The sequence below is a fragment of the Stegostoma tigrinum genome, chromosome 43, assembly GCF_030684315.1.
Source record: "Stegostoma tigrinum isolate sSteTig4 chromosome 43, sSteTig4.hap1, whole genome shotgun sequence".
Classification (NCBI taxonomy): domain Eukaryota; kingdom Metazoa; phylum Chordata; class Chondrichthyes; order Orectolobiformes; family Stegostomatidae; genus Stegostoma; species Stegostoma tigrinum.
Genome location: NC_081396.1, coordinates 15,137,302 through 15,156,780, shown reverse-complemented (window position 1 = coordinate 15,156,780; position 19,479 = coordinate 15,137,302). Strand labels below are relative to the sequence as shown.

The 19,479-nt window shown below is 40.4% G+C and overlaps 1 protein-coding gene across 1 annotated transcript in view; it reads right to left on the bottom strand.

Moving 5' to 3' along the window:
* Positions 1 to 19,479, bottom strand: part of LOC132206802 (scavenger receptor cysteine-rich type 1 protein M130-like) — a 41,717-nt gene that overhangs the window by 13,430 nt on the left and 8,808 nt on the right. The window contains exons 6-15 of the mRNA XM_059641848.1: positions 16,523 to 16,625; positions 16,149 to 16,332; positions 13,537 to 13,555; positions 13,405 to 13,437; positions 11,958 to 12,272; positions 11,076 to 11,390; positions 5,350 to 5,382; positions 3,798 to 4,118; positions 2,945 to 3,259; positions 2,002 to 2,175 (exon numbers count right to left, since the gene is read on the bottom strand). Of these exons, the coding sequence (XP_059497831.1) occupies positions 2,002 to 2,175; positions 2,945 to 3,259; positions 3,798 to 4,118; positions 5,350 to 5,382; positions 11,076 to 11,390; positions 11,958 to 12,272; positions 13,405 to 13,437; positions 13,537 to 13,555; positions 16,149 to 16,332; positions 16,523 to 16,625 (1,812 nt within the window). The remainder of the gene's footprint in view (positions 1 to 2,001; positions 2,176 to 2,944; positions 3,260 to 3,797; positions 4,119 to 5,349; positions 5,383 to 11,075; positions 11,391 to 11,957; positions 12,273 to 13,404; positions 13,438 to 13,536; positions 13,556 to 16,148; positions 16,333 to 16,522; positions 16,626 to 19,479) is intronic.

The window sequence follows — 19,479 nt, the reverse complement described above, 5'->3', positions numbered from 1 at the left end:
AGGGGGTAAATTTAAAACTGAAATGAGATGACATTTCTTCAGCCAGAGAGTGGTGGGCTTGTGGAATTCATTGCCGCAGAGTGCAGTAGAGGCCGGGACGTTGGATGCCTTCAAGGCAGAAATCGACAAATTCTTGATCTCAGAAGGAATCAAGGGCTACGGGGAGAGTGCAGGGAAGTGGAGTTTAAATGCCCATAAGTCATGATTTAAATGGCGGAGTGGACTTGATGGGCCGAATGCCCTTATTTCCACTCCTATATCTTATGGTCTTATGGTCTTATGTCACATTTTCTGGAATTAATATTGAGTTCCACAGCATACTGGCATACGCTCACTCCTCATTTGACTTCAAACGCTGTTGGATATTCTCCTGTCAAAATTACATCAGCTGTAGAAAACTCTTTTTCTCTGAGGCCTCTTTCCAGTTTAGCAGATCAGAAGTCTAAGTACGCATTTACTCCTTCAAGCAAAGTTGAGCAGTGAAGAAGATCATGGTTCAGAGTGAGAGTTCCCTCGTCTGTTTCAACATCTGCCCCTTCACTCCTTACCCTTCAACCTGAACTCAATCTTCCAACCAAAATCTACTAAGTTTTTTCTTGATTAAAATGAGAATCCCATTCTGCACAAATTCTTCTGAATGGAGTTTTAGAATCTGTCACCATTCTGAGAAAAATAGAAACTGTTTGTTGCTGTTCAAAGGGGAGATTATGATTTCCAAAACACTTGTGACAGAATAAGATGATGAGTAGAATTTGTTTTTGCAAAGCGAGAATTTCATTCACTAGTTTTATAGTCGGGAGGAAGCGTGGCTTTCTTTAAAAATTCCTTGCCCTAAACTCATGTCAACGTCTTTAAAAAGTGTTAACAATGTGTGCAGTTTCTGCAGAGACATTTGTGACTGTTCAGATGTTCCCTGCGAAGATCATAAGGCTGCTCTCCCTTTAAACAGAGGCGACCTGTGGGTGATTTAACCTGGTGGTTTCCTCTTGTCAGGTACAGGGCGACTTAAGAATGCTAGGACTTCCGCCGCAACTTCAGATTGTAGGAGTAATGAACTAACGCTTTTGGCAACGTAATGCAGCACATCCAGCCGTTCAGAAGACTGAGCCATTCCAGATATGAATGCAGCAGTCCAGTGCGACGACATTGGCAAAAGTTATCAATATTTAATGTATGAAGGCAACTTACTTAAATGTGGACAACAAAAGAGTCTATATGCTTTTGATATTTGAAATATTTTCAATGTTGAAAGGCATTTTATAAAATACGATGCAGAGTATCTAGGGGAGCAAATCCCAAACAGTGCACCAGAAGCTGGCGGGTCGACAATTATTCTCCAATCGAGCCGTTTCAGAATCTAGAAATTTGGCCGTAATCTTGCGTTCCGTTCTGCTTTCCATGCTTCGTTTTCTTTTCGATTTCAATCAATCAAATGTTTTGAAGAAAGCTGAGTCGTTGAATTGTTCAAAATCGTTAGAAAATCAGAAAAAGGAGGGTTGATTACAATTTACACAACATAATCAGGAAAGCCTTCACAGGCAGGGGATTGACTTTTGATTACAATGCGGCATGGAGTTTTCAAGTTGGCATTTAGTGACAGTGTAGACTTTCAAAATTATCTGATGGTGTCACATACCGATGTGTTCAAACCATTAATTGTGGCAGTTAACAACATTAGTTACACACACAAGGGATTGCAGATCTGATACATGGAACTTAATACAAAGAAATGTCAGAGTATGTTTTGACAGCCTGGAAAATGACGTGCAACATGCGTTCAGAGGCTACAACATTTCATGTTTCACATTACGAATAAGTGTGCCTTTACCAAACGACCGAGGGCTGCAAGAGCTGAGACGCTTGAGATTGACAGGAAACTTGGCAATATGACCAGCAATGCACCTTAAATTTCTAAAAAGTGTTAATTGTTGCAGAAGTAGAAACTGTATGATTGCTATTCAGTTGTGTTTAGGTCGACAGAAAAGCATCATGTCCAATTACGTGAAGCATATAATTCAGAAAGAGTGCCGTAGTCCTTGAGCAAGTGCAGATGAAGACTCCTCGAATAGAAATACCAGCAGGCATTTATCTTTGTGAAGTTTGGATTGAAGTAGCTGTGGTTCGTGTTGAAGCAATGAAGCTGCAGCAGGTAGAGGTCAAGGAGAATATGACTAACTTGTAGAAGACACGAAAAGAGAAAGAAAAACTGTTCCCGTGAACTGGGACGAGTTCTAGAAAGCGTAAGGGGCACAAATGTTGCAGATTGGGGCAACAGGTGTCGTGCATGTTGGAATGACAGCGAAACAGACATCTGACAATATAGATACTATTGTAAAGGGCACTCTGACATTTATGCAAGATAAATTCAAACCAATGTGAAAGCTAAAAGAACCAAAAAGATAGTCTTTGGGTTTCATGTCAGGTTCAGAATATGATTGCTGACAAATGACCCGCAGGATGATACATGACAGTTGACGACCCATTGTGAATTGGAATCGTTGCTGAAGAATTTATCAGAAAGAGAGATGTTCAATAATTTCAAATATTTTGAAAACTTTCTTGAAATATAGATTCGCAGCTGGGACTTTTAAAAAGTTTATCGAACAGATGTAAATTTAATTGCCTGAAGATCACTTTAATCGATCTACATTGAACAGTGCTTAATATTACTGTGAACGAATGGCTTTTAAATAATTTAGATGGTCAAATGTATTGAGACAGTTTACCAACTTGAAGAAACCCTTTTTTCCAAAACAAATACAAACATTTCAAAGAATGTGTATTTCAATATATTTTATCTCATTGCATTTCGTGCACAATGCCATGAGAAACTACAAGGATCGGTTTCGACTTGACACCATCAAAGTAATGTTAGGAGTGCCATCGCAATCACGTTGGACGACTTAAAGTGAAATTATTTATTTTCCATTAAGTGTGTACTCACCAGAACATGTCAGGGTGACATTGTTGAGTCCACTGCAATTCTGGTGAATGGATGAAGACCGAGGGCACTTCCCCAGTTGAGTCTCGTTGCCCGCACATTTAAAGACCTCATTACCCATCGGCACAGTACTGTCTCCCGAATGAGCAGAGCTTGAAACAGACACAGCTACTCCACAATGAAGCTGTGCACAGATCACATTGGCGTTTTTTAAATCCCATTCCAGGCTGCACACGGTTTTCCAGGTGTCGCCGAACTTGACCTCCAGCCTGCCAGAGCATGGGGAATTTATATGTACCAACCTTGGAACCCTGTGCTCTGGAGAGAAACAAAATGCACTCAATCGTCAGGAATTGCAACAATTATAACTCGCATTATTGACGGGTAGATATTCGTTTGATTACTGACAGATTTATCACATTTGCGTGTGTAGCTTCCCAACAATCTCTGCGGTGTTGGTGCCCTGTCGACCTCATTTCTGTTCGCCCCCGATTCCTGACCAACAGCTGGTCTGCCACAAAGAGATTTTCAGCCTGCAGATAGCTGATCCAAAGTGACTCTGCTACACTACGCAGTGTAGAATCATATTATTCATTTGGGTGATATACCTGATGGTTCCAGCCCTGCAGCTCTATCAATGTGGCTTTAAGTGATATCACCTCTTCTGTCCCATCACCGGAGGGTAAGGACTGACAGGCAACCATCTCTGCATTTATCGTCAAACATTCAACACGTTGTGTAAACGGAATAAACCTGTAATCCCGTTGTAATGATATCCATAAATATTGGACGTTTGTCATTCTGCTGTGATACCGCGTTGTGATGGAATTCCATAGAAATAGCAATCGGCTTTTACCTGAACAGATGACACCAGAATCATTGGTGTGTGGAGCAGAGCGGTTGTCGTAACCCCATTCCACTGATGGACAGTCCCGCAGAGCATGCTCAGTCCCACTGCACCAAACGTTTCCTATCACAATGGGTCCGGATCCTGGTCCAAAGTGAGACCCTCCCAGTGCAGAGACCGCAGCCCCACAGTCCAGCTCCCGACAGACAACATTAGCATCAGGCAGGTCCCAGTTATAATCATCTACAGCCCCCCACAGGCCCTTGTAATGAATCTCCACTCGGCCAGCGCAAGGACTGTCTCCATTCTCAAGTCTCAGGCTCACCGACTCTGTAAAAAACGGGAATACCGACTAAGGTTCACAGTGTTTAAACATGGAAACTCGCATCACAGCCCACATCCCCCGTTCACCATTCAATAGTTGCGAGGGTATGGTACAAATGCACACTGCCACCATGTCATTCAGAAAGCGGACTGTATTTGGTGAAAGGGTAAGGGTCTTTTCATAAAGTGGTGTTCACTTGCAGAGACCGATGCTCAGAGAAATCTTTCGAATGAAGCATTTACTCTAACTGTGCCAATGTGAGATTTTTTTAAGTTATTATTCATTTATAGGACAAGGGCATCTCTGCCTAGGCCAGAGTTCATCACCAGTCCCCAGTTGCCTCCGAGAGAAGGTGAGAATTGGCTGGATTCTTGAACCGCTGCAGTTCAGCTGCTATGAATTGACTGACAACGCCTTTTTGGAGGGAATTCGAGGATTCTTACCAAGCAATATATTCGCAAGACAGGATACTGAGTGCTTTAGAAGCTGGTTGCTTGTAAGTCCTCAGCAGATGGTAGCCATCCTACGCATCTTATGCCTTTGTCCTTCTCAATGGGGGTGATCGGGTGTTGCGTTGTTACCGACTCAGGAGCCGTTTGAATTTCCGCAGTGCACCTCGTCGATGGTACACACTGCTGTGACCGAGCATCGGGAGTGCAATAACTCACTGTGGTGCCAGTGAAGCGGGCTACTTTGTCCTGAATGGTGTCAAGCTTCTTGAAAGATGTTGGAGCTGCACACATCCAGGCAGGCATTCAGTAAATATTTCAACTTCTGGGAAGGTGAGAGGGACAGGCCAGGAATAGCCTGATTGAAGTTATTTAAATACGTTTCCGACAGCAGCACTGTATGTTTAGCTGGTGTTTCACACTCTCCCCATTCATTGTCTCCATCTAAGAACAGCAGTATGAGCGAGAGCTGATCCTTCATCTGTCCTGACCAGGAACCTTCATTCACTTCCTCAGGAGGAAGACATTGAGGACAGATCGTGAACCCTCATTCATTTTCTCGCTACCTGAGAACAACAGTCTGAGAGTAGATTGTCGTTCACTCTCTCATCTCCAGCAATCCTGAAAATAGAGACCTTCAGGAGTATTGCATCCACCTTCAGTTATTTGCAGACAGCTGGTTAATTCATGAACATTAATTCATGCACATTACCATCACAACATGAGACTCAAGCAGATGCGCCAGAATATCGGGATTCTACTGCATATGTTAATGACATAGAGTTACCTTTGCTCTCGGCCTGAGTGTTGACAACTCTACCTGAAATAGATGGATTAGATTAAAGTGTTAGGAATCAATGCAACACTTAGAAATAAACACAACACATACAAATAAATGGGGGTTAAGAATTGTCAATGCGTAGTGAAATGAGCGATGTCTGCCAATGTGAAATTATCATTTTAAGCAATGCATACAGAAAAATATTGCAGCGAAGAACAATTCACAGTAACTAATTAGCAAATAAATGCAGTAATACGATTCCTTTTAAGTGTTGCGTTTGGCACCTTAAACATTAAGTTTTATCCTGTTTTCTCCTTAGTCATTACAATATCTCACAGGAATTCTCAGTTTCTGCAATTCCAAGACGTGGTTTTATCCTGCTTCAAAATGGATAGTTCAGTACATAACTACCAAAAAAATTCTAGTGGTCAAAACAAGGGGTCGACGGCATTCCGCCCAAGGTGCCTGTGCTATCTCTTTGAACAAATTGCTTAATTAGATCCATTTCCTTTCTTCATTGCCCTGAAATTATCACTCTGAGTGTGGGCTATCACCTTCACCGATACTGGGTGCAGGGCGGCGATGAATTCGATTTTTGATGTCTCAACTGCATTCTGAGCTTGCTTTGTTAATGATGTTCAATGATAATATATTGCACTCCTATCCCAAGCCGATGCAGGAACGAAAACATAATTTAAATTTAAATCACTTTAACGTTTCTCCAACTGCATGATAAACTTCGATAATATACAATTTCCTGTGAATTTTTTCCAATACAATTTTTTAAATAACGTGGAAACATGCAGTCGGTTGTTTTCAATATTGGAAACATTTCTCTTCCGTTTCCACGCATTGAGCCAAGAACGGCCGTCAGCCAGATTAGTTCACAGACGGTCTCTCAGCACCAGCTGGGATTCATTCACTCCTTGCTGTACAGATTGTCTTATAACATGCAACCACCGACTAAAACATGTTTTTATCTGTTTATCGTGTGTGGGGAACGCACTTCATTTCAATGCTGAATGCATATTTCTTTTTTTTCGGTAGTTAGTCATGGAAAATTAACAGCAAAAATCTAGAACAATGACTTGCAGGCTGGTGCATGCATTGGGACATTGACCATCTTTATCCAATGAAATTTCAATCATTCCTCTTTCTCCGCTTGTACTTTTTCAGTTCATTAAACCACGAGTTTTATTGCCTGTTCTCCCGTATGCTGCTGAATAATTAACCACGTTTGTGGGAATTTGAAACTATTGTTTCCTAAACTGTTAAAATACGTCAAGTTAATTAATATTGCAAAATCTCTGTTGATTTAGTAGCCAAATATATTGGAAAGACGTTAAACGACTTTTGAAACTCTCTGCGTAATATTTTACAAGACAGGGTGGTCACCTCAGTGCGACACATGAGACTTTTGATGTTCCTGATTAACTAAGCAGTTTTTAAACCAATAAACTCACGTCAGATCGGCGGCATTATTTTGAACACAGTACCTGGCTACAGCACTGTTACAGACTAAGACCACTCAAGCAATTTTGTTTGTGCCTCGAGACTGGGTGTGATTACAGAATAAATCTGGTTGTTCTCAGACACACAAGTACTACCTCACATGATAATTCTATTTCGACGTTTCAGAAGACATAATTTTCAATGTGGAATGAGCTGAGAGTCGGTGTAATCACCGAATTCTACACATTCAACTCCAACATATTCTGTTCTAATGCACATTGCTGGCTACATCAAGCAGACTCGGTATACCTGGCAAAGTGCCAAGTTCATTTCCGGTCTGCTTCAGTTGCACAGGGGAGCAAGAGCTTTGCTAATAAAAAATAATTGTACTGTTTATTTAGATTCCGAAGCATAAACACAATTTGATTGATTTCTCCATAATTGAATTAAAATTCAATTGTGACGGAAACGTAAAGAAGCAAATTACAGCCCGTGAAAGAAATGCAGAACAGTTGTCACCTTCGAATTTTAAATAACATGGAATTATACAAAAATTGTAGATAAACACTAATGCAACAATATCTGGTTTTATATGACTTTCACCATTAATTTGAAATCAACAACAAACCGAATGGATATCGAATTGTACTCGAGTAGCAGGATAATTTTGTGAATAAAGATTTCAACTCATAGAAGAAGATAAAAAATTGACTTGAGCATTTCTTCCTGAAAGTGCTTATCCCATTCGTTCCTTCTTCTAACCAGAAATTTATAACAGAGAAGTACTGCATCAAGGAATCAGTTGTACATAGCTTTGTTTTGAGTTGAAAATTGAAATGGTCTACATAACTTCCAAGCTCATCTCATGCACCTGTCCAACTGGTTAACAAAAGGAACTCCACAAATCGATATATAAACACAAGAAACACAAACACATACATACATATATCTCGCAGAGGGCAAAACAAAGAACACTTCATATCTCATTGAATATTGAGTAAAGTTTGAAAAGAGGCTATGAAACCGTATTAGCACATAGAGAGGGATTGACATGTAAACGAGAACTGTTCACATCCTACCGTGGCATAGTGATAATCACAATTTCATCCAACGTATCTATACTTCCCCTATAAGTGGAGCACAGCTGCTGGGTTTTCGACATTGGTAATCTTGTGGCTCCCAAAACTTGCTCATTGTCAACAATACACAGTCCGAGTTTATCAAAGAAACACAGCTTTAACTTGTTGCACTGAATGGCAACAAAACTTTCAGATGCTGGACAGTACCTGGGATGAAGAAATCAGTTTGATATGTATCCCATCCAATAGCTCAAAAACTCAATGCATTCAAGACCAACGCTCAACCATGGAAGGGGCACCATCACATTTAGCTGCAATAAATCAGCTGACCTCCTTCAGGCAAACTAACAAAGTGGCAACGACACCACCTGCAAAGGTGCACAGAAAATGGAAATTCCACCACCAGCAAGTCCCCATCCTGACTGGAATGACATTGTTCTCATTGATTGAAGCTTGACAAGGTTCTGTAGATCTCTTCCTCACAGATTGGGGATGTTCCTATTTCAATGAAATGCAATTTTCCTGAATTCAAATCACCACGGCTAGTTTGGATTTTCAATAATGCTGGCAACACAAAATATCCGTGTATTTTTGAGCAAACAGAAATAGAGTCACAGGATTAATTCCCTCCCATTAATTGTCTGGTAACCCATTCATTGTTATGAATAAATTAAGCAAACGTTTCAGTCAAGATATTTCAGTAATAAGACTTTTGGAATGGTTCTGGTTGTTAACCAATACCTGGAGCAGCGTATCAGTTATGCATCAATATGTTTACACAAAACATGAGTGCAGGTCAAGTGACTTAATGTAACATTTCAATTACTCGCCTCACACCACTGTTAAGCAAGTTATGCTGTAAGTACTATCTGAGAGAAATGCCCGTCCTTGCGTGAATTCTGTCGATGGCAAACATAGTAATGGCTGGTGTTTAGAAGACACCGCCCAGAATCCTCTGCACACGAATCTAATACGACATCTGTCCAGCTGTTTTGGTTGAGACAAATGAGATGTTTCCAACATTTTGTCGAATAAGGTGCCTAAAACTCTAAGCAAAGCGTCGAATCCAGGATGTGATATCCAATTGTCCCAAAGTCAATATTTATTCTCCAATAAAGTCCACTGTTATTTTTCCCCAGAGTGTGGATATGTCATCTTAATCTTGTGATCCCTTCTTCATCTTGTATTTCCTATTTTTTCACTTGAAGTCATAAAATTTATTGCAAAAGGATAAGTAATTCAAGTGCTCTATAACACCAGAAACTCGGAAGAGGGAACTCTTTAAATCTTATATCCCATACGAAGGAATTCGATTTCAAGCTGTGTGTTTGAGGTTTTTGTAGAATGAGGCATGGACATTTCCAGTTTTGCATTAAGATGCAAAATAACAGTTCAAAGTTTACTTGTGATGCTCGATATTTATGTGTTGAACTCTTTAATTATGGCAGCAAGCAATTTTAGTAGGCCATACAGAGGAGAGCAGAACGGATAGACAAGTGACAGATGGAAATTAATGCAAAGTGGTGTTGGGGGGATGGTGTAGTGGACACACTTTGGCCCGTTGGAAAATACTGTGTAAAATATATTTGAAGGCTTTCACTTTTTCACTATTCATTTTCTGACTTCGTGCACTAGATGGAGGGGCACTTCAAGAGCTCAGCTGCTTGAAGTTGACATAAAACTTGACAGAGTTGTCAGAAATGGAACTTCAACTTAAACTTGTAAAGAGAGTTAATTCGGGCAGAAGCAGAAACGTTATGCCAACTGTTATCCACTTTTCTTTAGATCAATAGAAAAGAATTGTTTACATCTGAGAGTGATGTCGAGAAGGATTCTGAGAGGTGTTATCTCACGCACTGCGACCACGGAGGGGAGAGCAGATGAGTTTTCTTCAGTGATCTGTGCAAGGGCAAGCAACAGAGGGCGCTGCAGTGGTGTATTCTGCGCATGTGTCTATGATGCCAAATCACAGACCCTGTGAAATTGTGACCAAGCGGCTCAGTCGTTAGCTCTGTTACCTGACAGCACCAGGCACCCGGGGTCGGTACCAGTCTCAGGTGGCTGCCTGTGTGAAAATTGCCTCTTCTGCACGAGTCTGCTTCGGTTTTCTTTGGGGGCTCTGGTTACCTCCCATAGCCCAAACATGTGCAGCCTGTAGGGCGTTGTTGTGCAAAGTTTTCCATAGAGTCAACAGATGAGTAAATCATGTGGGTTAGCCATGGGATGATCGTTGGTGAGTAGTTGTGGACTTGTTGGGCCTTCTTGGCACAGTAGGGATTCTATGATTCATGTACACCACACAATTCACAATGAACTTCACCCTCCCTGAGGAGCTACAGATGAGTAATACTCGTCAACATATGCAAACAGGCTTCTTTTTTCGACATTTTTGTATTGGACCAGCAATTGTTGGTCTTGAAGCAGTGGAATTGGTTGAGATAGATTTATGCCAGAATGTGACTTGCTTGAACACAGCAGCTGAGGAAAAAATACTCCCATTAGGTGATCATCGGAGGAGTAATGTCCACAAATGTTCAGGTTTACTGCAAGAGTTGTGGTTTGCATTGGGATAATACTGAAGTGGGCAACTGATATATTGGCACTTTTGTAAAATGCACAGGGCAAGCTAAATTCAAACCAACGTGACAAGTGAGGGAAGGAAAAGGATCGCTTTCAGACGCCATATTAGGTTTAAAATGTGACATTGGAAAGATGATTAGGCTGATGCATGCCAGACGATGAGGTGTTGTGATGTTCACATGCCTGCTGATGACGTTGTTGGAAAATGCGGTGCTCGATAATTTCAAACAATTTGGAAACAGTGTTCAAAATATTATCGGGTTACGGAAGGTAACAAAGAAAAATTAGGCAGGCTTAACATAAAATTGATTGCCCAATATTCACTTCACTTCAATGTACCTACGTTACCTTGTGCTTACTATTATTGTGATAATCGACTTTTAGACAATATAGACAATAATATATGTTGAGTCTGGACACCTTACAAGCTCGAAGAAAATTTATTTCTAATACAACCGTCAATATTAAATTTATCACATCGTACTTAGTGCATGACTTGAGTAGAAGCTACAAGTCTGAACTTAGAGTTGAACTGTTCGAACAAAGACAGGAATGGCAGCGTCTTTCGATTCACAAACAATAAAGCGAAATGTGTTTCTTTTTCAAAAAGTCCATACTCACCAGAACATATCAGGGTGACATTGTTGTGTCCACTGCAATCCTGGAGAATGGATGAAGAATGAGGGCACTTCCCCAGATGAGTCTCATTGCCCGCACATTTAAAGACCTCATTAGCCACGAGCAGAGTACTGTCTCCCGAAGGAGCAGAGCTTGAAACTGACACGGCCACTCCACAATGAAGCTGTGCACAGACCACATTGGCGTTTTTCAAATCCCAGTCAAGACCACACACTGTTTTCCAGGTGTCACCGAACTGGACCTCCAGCCTGCCAGCGCATTGGGAATTTCCTGGGACCAACCTCGGTGATCTGTGTTCTGAAAAAAAAGCACTGAATCATTAGAAATTATGACAATTATAACTCACATCATTGCCTGATGAACATGTATCTGATTACTGATAGATTTGTCACATTCCCTTGTGTAATGTTCCACCAGTCTGTGTAGGGTTCGTAACCTGTTGACCTCATTTATGTTCACCCACAAAATGCTCACCCTCATCTGGCCCAAGAGAAAGAGATTTTAGCCTGCAGATAAATGACACAAATTTACTCAGCTACACTACACAGTGTAGAATCTTATTATTCATTGAGTCATATATCTGGTCGTTGCAGTACTGCAGTTCTAACAATGTGGCTTCAAGTGGAATCACATTGGTCACCTATTCTGCCTCTTCACTTGAGGGTAAAGAGAAATGAGTAATCACCTCAGCCGTTACCATCACGTATTCAACACATTGAATACTTATATTGAATAAATCAGACATTCTATTATTATGATGTTCGCAGTTATTTGAACAGTTGTAATTCCATTATCATATCCCTTTCTGGTTTCAGACTGCCAGGTTGTGATGCAACTACACAGAAACGGCAGTCATACAATTACCTGAGCAGATGACACCAGCATCATTGGCGTGTGAATAGGTGTAATGACCCCATTCCACTGATGCACAGTCCCGCAGAGCACGCTCGGTCCCGTTGCACCAAACCTTTCTCGTCACAATGGGTCCGGATCCTGCTCCAAAGTGGGCAAAGCGAGGGGCAGAGACTGCACTTCCACAGTTCAGCTCCCGACATACAACTGTAGCGTCTCGCATACCCCAGTAATTACTGTGCACAGTCCCCCACAGCCCATTGTAATGAATTTCCACTCGGCCAGCGCAAGGACTGCCCCCATTTTCAAGTCTCAGTCTCACAGTCTCTGTAAAATACAGCAATAGCAAATAAGGTTCACAACATGTAAACATGAAAACTCCTATCATATTGCATATTCCCGATCATCTTGTCATGGCTGTGAGGGGTTGATACAGAGGTACTCTGCCACAATATAACTCAGAAAAAAGAATGCACATGTTGAATGGGGAAGAGGCACTATGTAAAGTGGCGCTCACTCACAGTGAGGGGAGGTCAGAGAAATTTTTCAAAGGGAACATTTGCTCTAAATGGGCCAATGAGAGAACATTTTTATTATTGATTCGTTCGGCATGGGCGTCGCTGCCTGGACCAGAATTCTTTAACTGTCCCTCATTGCCCTCCTTGAGAAGACTTTGGTATGCTGGTTTCAAAAACTGCTGTCGTTCACGTAATGTAAGTAAACCCACAACGTCTTTCAGGAGGGAACGCTAAGATTCTGGCCGAGCAATGTTTTTCCAAGGCAGGACACCGAGTGGTTAAGAAGGGGAAATTGCAGCTGGTGGTTATCCCATGTAGCTGCTGCCCTTGTCTTTCTGGATGGAAGTGTTCGGGTGTTTGTCAGAGTTTCTGAGTTTCTGCAGTGCATCTTGTCGATCATGCACACCGCTGCTGCTGAGCTTTGGTGGTGGAAGGACTCGATATATTGCCAGTCAAGTCGGCTGTTTTGTCCTGAATGGTGTTGAGCTTCTTGAGCTGCAACCATCCAGGCAAGTGTTCAGAAAATACTTTAACTTCAGGAAAGCCACAGGAATTGAGCTTGCATTAAGGTTCATGTGTTAACCAGCTGACGGTGCAAACTGAAGTGGGATGCAATACCATTTCCACGATTCCTCGAGACCAGAGTCCCGAAAGGCCAGGAACAACCTGCTTTCTATCGTGCTCTGCACTGATTTGCGATAAGACACGAAATGTTCGCCCTGGGAACATAATAAAATGAGGCGGTACATCCATCCAGCACAGCCAGAAATATTGTGGGATGCGTGGTCATGTGACAGAATGACGGCATTTCCCTTCACTTGTGTTGACAGCTGGTTAACTCATGAACATTAATGCATGTGCATTGAGTCCACAACATGTTGTTCGAACAGACACATCAGGATACAGGGATTCTGCTCCATATGATAATGGCATTCAATTACCTGTGCTCTCAGCCTGAGTGTCCACAAGTCTGCCTGAAATACAAGGATAAGAATAAAGGGTCAAGAATCAATGTAATACTTAGATATAAATCCAACAGATACAATTAAACTGGGGGTAAGAATTTGCATTACTTATGAAAATAAGTGATATCTAGAAATGAGAAATTATCATTTTATGCAATACATACAAATCAGGAAATATAATTTCTGCTGCAAACAAATATGTTTTTTTTGTCATTTTTCCTGAATTTAACCGAATTGTTTTCACCCAGACAGTTGCACTGACAAACCAAATTACTGGCATCTTGGCGAGGGACTTTAGGATGCATGTGTTGGCAGCGTGAAGGCTTCACAAAATTACTGATTGTTCTGCTCAGTAATGCATTGCTGGCCTACTCAACATCATTAGTATCCCCGGAGAGAGCAGTAATATTTTCCAGCGTGGTAAGAGCAAGCTGCGGCATTAAATCTTTGCAGGGTTTTAAGACTTTTGCTCGATTAACAACACTGAAATAAACAACGATTCACAGTACATTGTCTGATAATAAATCCAGAAAGTACAATTCTTTGTAAGTGTTTCAATGGGCACTAGATTTTATCGTCTTCCCCTGGCTACACGGCAGCAGCAAGATCAGTTATCAATAATATCTGGCAGGATTTCTAAATCTCCCAATCCCAGGGCATGCTGCATTACCAAGTTTCACTATGGATCATTTGAAATGTAAGTGCCAAAAATAAAAAAACCGCAATTCTCGTGGTCAAAACAAAGGAAGGATATCATTCCCTTGAAGGTGCCTGTGCTGCCTGTTTGAACAAACTGCTCAATTGGTTCCATTTCTTTTCCTCATTCCCCTCAAGTGGTCACTTTCCCAGTGTCCATTACCCACGACAACTGCACTGGGGACAGGATGGTGATGAACCCGTTTTGCATTTTTTTCAAGCATCAACTGCATTCTGAGCTTGTGCTGTTAATGAAGTTAATTGATAACATATTGTACTCCTACACAAATGTTGCAGGAATCCAAATACATATTTAATTTAAATTCAGTTGCAATTGCTTCGATTCTGTGATTAATTTTGCTGATTTTTAATTTCCTGCGAATGCTTTCCCAGACAACTGTTAAATAATGTAGAAGCATTTACTTGGTTGTTTTCAATCTCGAAATCATTTCACTTCTATTTGTTGAGTCCCTTCTGCACAGATTCTCTTGTAACACGCATTCTCTGAACTGACACATCCTTTACTTGTTAATGATGTACGCATTGTCCGTTCAATTTATTGCTGAATGTTTATTACTCGCTCTTTTTAAAATTTCATAATGTAGTTAGTTGTGGAATATGAACAACAATAATCTAAACACTGCCTTATAGACTGGTGCATGAATTGGCATGTTGTTCTTCTTCATCCAATAAAATGTCTGTCTTTCCTCTTTCTCAGCCTTTGGTCTTTCACTTCATTAGACCACCCACTTCTCCCTTATAATGCTGAATAATTACTGTGCTACTGAGAATCTGAAACTATTGATTCTTGTACTGTTCTATGCACATTAAGATAATTAAAATTGCAAGAGGTCTGTTGATTTAGTCGAAATAAACGCATAGAATGGTTGGCACAGTGGCTCAGTGGTTTGCTCTACAACCTCACAGCGCCAGGGACCCGGATTCGATTCCACTCTTGGCTGACTGTCTGTGTGGAGTTTGCACATTCTCCCCGTGTCTGCATGGGTTTCCTCCGGGAGCTCCAGTTTCCTCCCACAGTCTAAACGTGTGCAGGCTAGGTGGATTGGCCATGCCAAATTGTCCAAAGTGTTCAAGGGTGTATGGGCTATGGGGGAATGAGTTTGGGTGCGATGCTCCAAGGGTCACTGTGGACCTGTTGGACCAAAGGACCTGCTTCCACTCTGTAAAGATTGTATGTAGAAGAGGTAGTTATTACATTTGAAACTCTCTGCACAAGATATAGGCTGTTGACCTCTATGTGATGTATCAAACATCTGGTGTTCTTCACTGACAGGGCAGTTTTGTAAGCAGTTAATCCACTTCAGAACAGTGGCATCATTTTCAGCACAGTAGCTGACTAGAGCACTGTCACAAACTAACACTGCTCGAGCAATTTTCCTTTGCAACACTGTATTGGATATTATCACAGAAACAATCTGACCGTTTCGGAACATGCACGCGCTTCAGCTCACGTTTTAAAATGTGCTATCTCACATTTTTTTTTTGCAATGGTGTGGCGGACATAATTTTCAATGTAGAATGAGCTGACAGTCGATATAATTCATTCAGTTCTATACATTTCACCCTGAAATACTCGTTTCTTAAACAGATTGCTGCCTACAACCAGCTGAATCGGTGTGACCTGTAAGATGACAAGTTCATTTCCAGTCTGCTTCAGCTACACACTGGGGACAGTAACATTTTTTTCAATTGTGAGGTTTATTTAGATTTCAAAATGTAAACTCAATTTAACTGAAATTTCCATAATTCGTTTGTTCCTTCTTGGAAGTATACATTTATAACAGAAAAATAATGTATCAAAGAGCCAGTTGTTCATAACTTCAGTACGAGGTGAATATCGAAATATTTATGCGATTTCCAACTTCATATTTCATGCCTTTCTCCAACTGCTCAACTAAAACCTGTATCAACGTAATGAATAAAACCAGCCCTCATCATAATATTTGTTATCTGATCTGAGAATGTTGTTACTTTAGGCTAAATAAATATTGTGTGAAACAAACCAATTTGTCTAACCGTTTCACAACTGGAGAGATTCCAATGCATGCGATGAAATAAAATTGTGTGCAGGAGTCCCACACCCAGAGAAATTTTGCTTCTCTAACAAATCTCTCGATTTCTTCTCGTAGTTTCTTCTCTGTTCCTTTTCTGTGAAACGAGACGTCTACTTCTGGAATACTAGTATGCCTGAAAGGTTAGACATTCTCCGCATTTATAATCATTCACATAATTCTGGTTCAGAACGTTTTCAAATCTTTCTTTCAATTGTTCTGAACAATTTCCCCTTCTGTGAGAAATTATTCTTGCATTACTCCCCAAGTGAACCCAAAAGGTTTGATATTAATTTTTTCCAAGGATTTCATGATTTCTGTCCTACTTGGCTGCTGTTGTCTGCTGCAGCCACGTCACCTCCTCCACAAAAATCGTACAAAACAGATAAGATGGCAAGCCAAACGAAAAATACTCTGGAGGCTGGAAATCTAAAACAAATGCAGAGAACACTAAAGAAACCCAGGAAGCCGAGCAGTATCTGTGATGACAAAAACAATGTTAATGTTCCGAGTCTGATATGAAACATTTTTTGTCTGTTCTCCAACTCTGAAGTATAACCATACAAGACTCGAAATGTTAACTGTGCTTTTCTCTTTATAGATACTGCCACATCTTTTGAATTTCTCCAGAATCCTCTCATGTTTCTTTAAGGTACCATTCTGTTTTCCAAACTCTACAAAATTGACGTTAATATGTTTAAATAAAACTCTGTTCCCCTTGCATCAAACAGTTTGTAACTTATTCTCGTTTTTTTACAAAGGGACAGTTATGGAGGAAAGTGAACAAAGTTGCTCTGCAGGTCCTTTTTCTCCCTACTGGCACATACCTTAGACACAACAGCGAGAAACTCTAATTCAAATGAAGCACTATAAATTCAGTATTCTGTGTATAAAGTGCAGTTACTATCAACGTAATTGGTTCCAGCAAATGGGGTGTAAATTAATGGACCACGTTTGCGAGCATTAGTAACTCTGTCCTGGCATTTCGTTCTCAAAAGACTGAATTAACCATTGCAAAATGCTTCATGGAAATATTTCACTCATTGGGATTACTAACAGAACGATCAAGGATAAATACAGAAGGGATCCACACGTAGGAAATTCACTGATCTTGAATATTTTAACTGCTGTTGGCATGAATTAATTAAAACACTGACATGGAGTTTTTCAATATTGAGAAACTGACTGAAGTTATGTCCCAAAAGAAACTGAATCTTTTGTGTGTGTGTGTGTGTGTGTGTCTTTACACGTTTTCCTCTTGTCAAACGGAGAGTGAAAGAGGAAGGAACGTTGATATCTCATTGACGATTGAGTAAGTAGGACTGCAGATTGAAACGCGCTCAAGGAAACGTACTTAACGCAATGATATGTATTTATATGTAAATGAACACTGTTAACATCTCACCACTCAGCAGTGTTTATCAGAATCTTAGTTATGATGTTTATCCTTCAGCTACATTTGGTGAAGAGTCGCTGGATTTTCTACATAATTCATTTTCCGACTCCCAAACGATGCTCACTCTTCACAATACACTATCCAGGTTTATCAAAGAAACATTACTTAACGTGTTGCCTTGAACTGGTTAAAAAGAAAACAGCGGGAACGAAGAAACTGGCTTGATGCACATCTGGTCCATTGGCACAAAAAAAGCTTAACGCATTCACGACCAACGTTCAGCCAAGGAAATAGCACCACCAGAGTTAACTGCAATAGCACTGCTAAGCTCCTTCAGACAGACTCACAGAGCGTCAACCACACCACCTGCAAAGGTGCACAGCATATGGAAACTCTGCCACCAAACCTCCCCATCCTGAATGGAATTATCTTGTTGTCATTGACTGAAAGTATACATTTATAACAGAAAAATAATGTATCAAAGAGTCAGTTGTTTATAACTTCAGTACAAGAGCCTGTAATTCTCTTTCTCACGTAAATGAATTGCAGTGGTCCCTGAGTTCAGATCAGCACCGCTAGTTTGGGTTTTCAGTAATGCTGGCGAAACTAGATATCGACATGTTAACAAACAAACAGAAATAGTGTCGCAGAATTAATCTCCTCACAGTCATTGTCTTGTGACCCATTCATCATTAAAAATAAATTGAGCAAATTTTCAGTCAGGATATTTCAGTAATATGGTTCTCACATGAGGTATCATATTAACCCAAATCTGTCGAAACATATCAGTTCTGCATCAATATGTTTTTGCAAATTGCGAATGGAGGACGCATGACTTCAAATAGCACTCCTGTTACTGACAACACTCCGCGGTCAAGCAACCCATGCTATAAGTACAATGTGAGAGAAATATTTGTGTTTAAGTGAGTTCAACCAATGATAAACACAGTATCGACTCGTGGTTTACAGGCACCAAACTCACTGTTTGCTCAGAATCATCTGCACCCGAATGTAAAAGAAAATCTGTCCTGCAGTTTAGATTCAGATAATTCAGATATTTTTAATGTTCAAAGAAATGTTGTGGAATAATATGCATTTCATTGGATGCTGGTTGTAGAAAGTAATTGCCACAATGTCAATACTTATTCTCTATTCGAGCCCACTGTTATCTTTCCTCAGAATCTGGACATTCAGCTCTACTCTTGTACTCCCTTCTGCTTCTTGTGTATCGTGCTTTTCAATTCAACTCGTAAAATATATTGGAGAAATATTTCTAACTCAGTTGTGCAAACCGTCATAAAATTTGAAATGGGGGGGCTCTTTAAATCTTACATCACATAATAAGACAATCAATTATATAAGCTCTGTATCTGAGGTCCTTGTATTATGGTGCATGGACATTTCCAAGTTTGCATTCGGATGCAAAGTAGCAATTCAAAGTTAGCTCATGATACTAGATATTAATGTGTTCAAACTATTAATTACGGCAGCGAACAATTTTAGTAGGCCATGCAAACGGCAGCAGAACACATTGAGAAGTGGCAAATCGAAATTAATATGAAGAAATGTGGGAGTCGATATATTTTGGCAGCCTGGAAAATGACTTGTGAGATATATTTGAAGGCTTTCTCTTATTCCTGATTCACTTTTTGAATAAATGCACTTAGAGAGAAGCGCCTAACATTTCAAGAGCTCTGATGCTTGAAGTTGACAGAAAACTTGACAGAAGATTAATCAAAAATTCAACTGAAATTTACAAATATAAATAATTAAGCAGAAGCAAGATGGTATGATGATTGTTATACAGTTCTCTTTCAGCTGATAGAAAAGAATTGAGTACAACTGAAGGCAATGATGAGAAGGATTCTGGGAAGAGTTGTCTCAGTC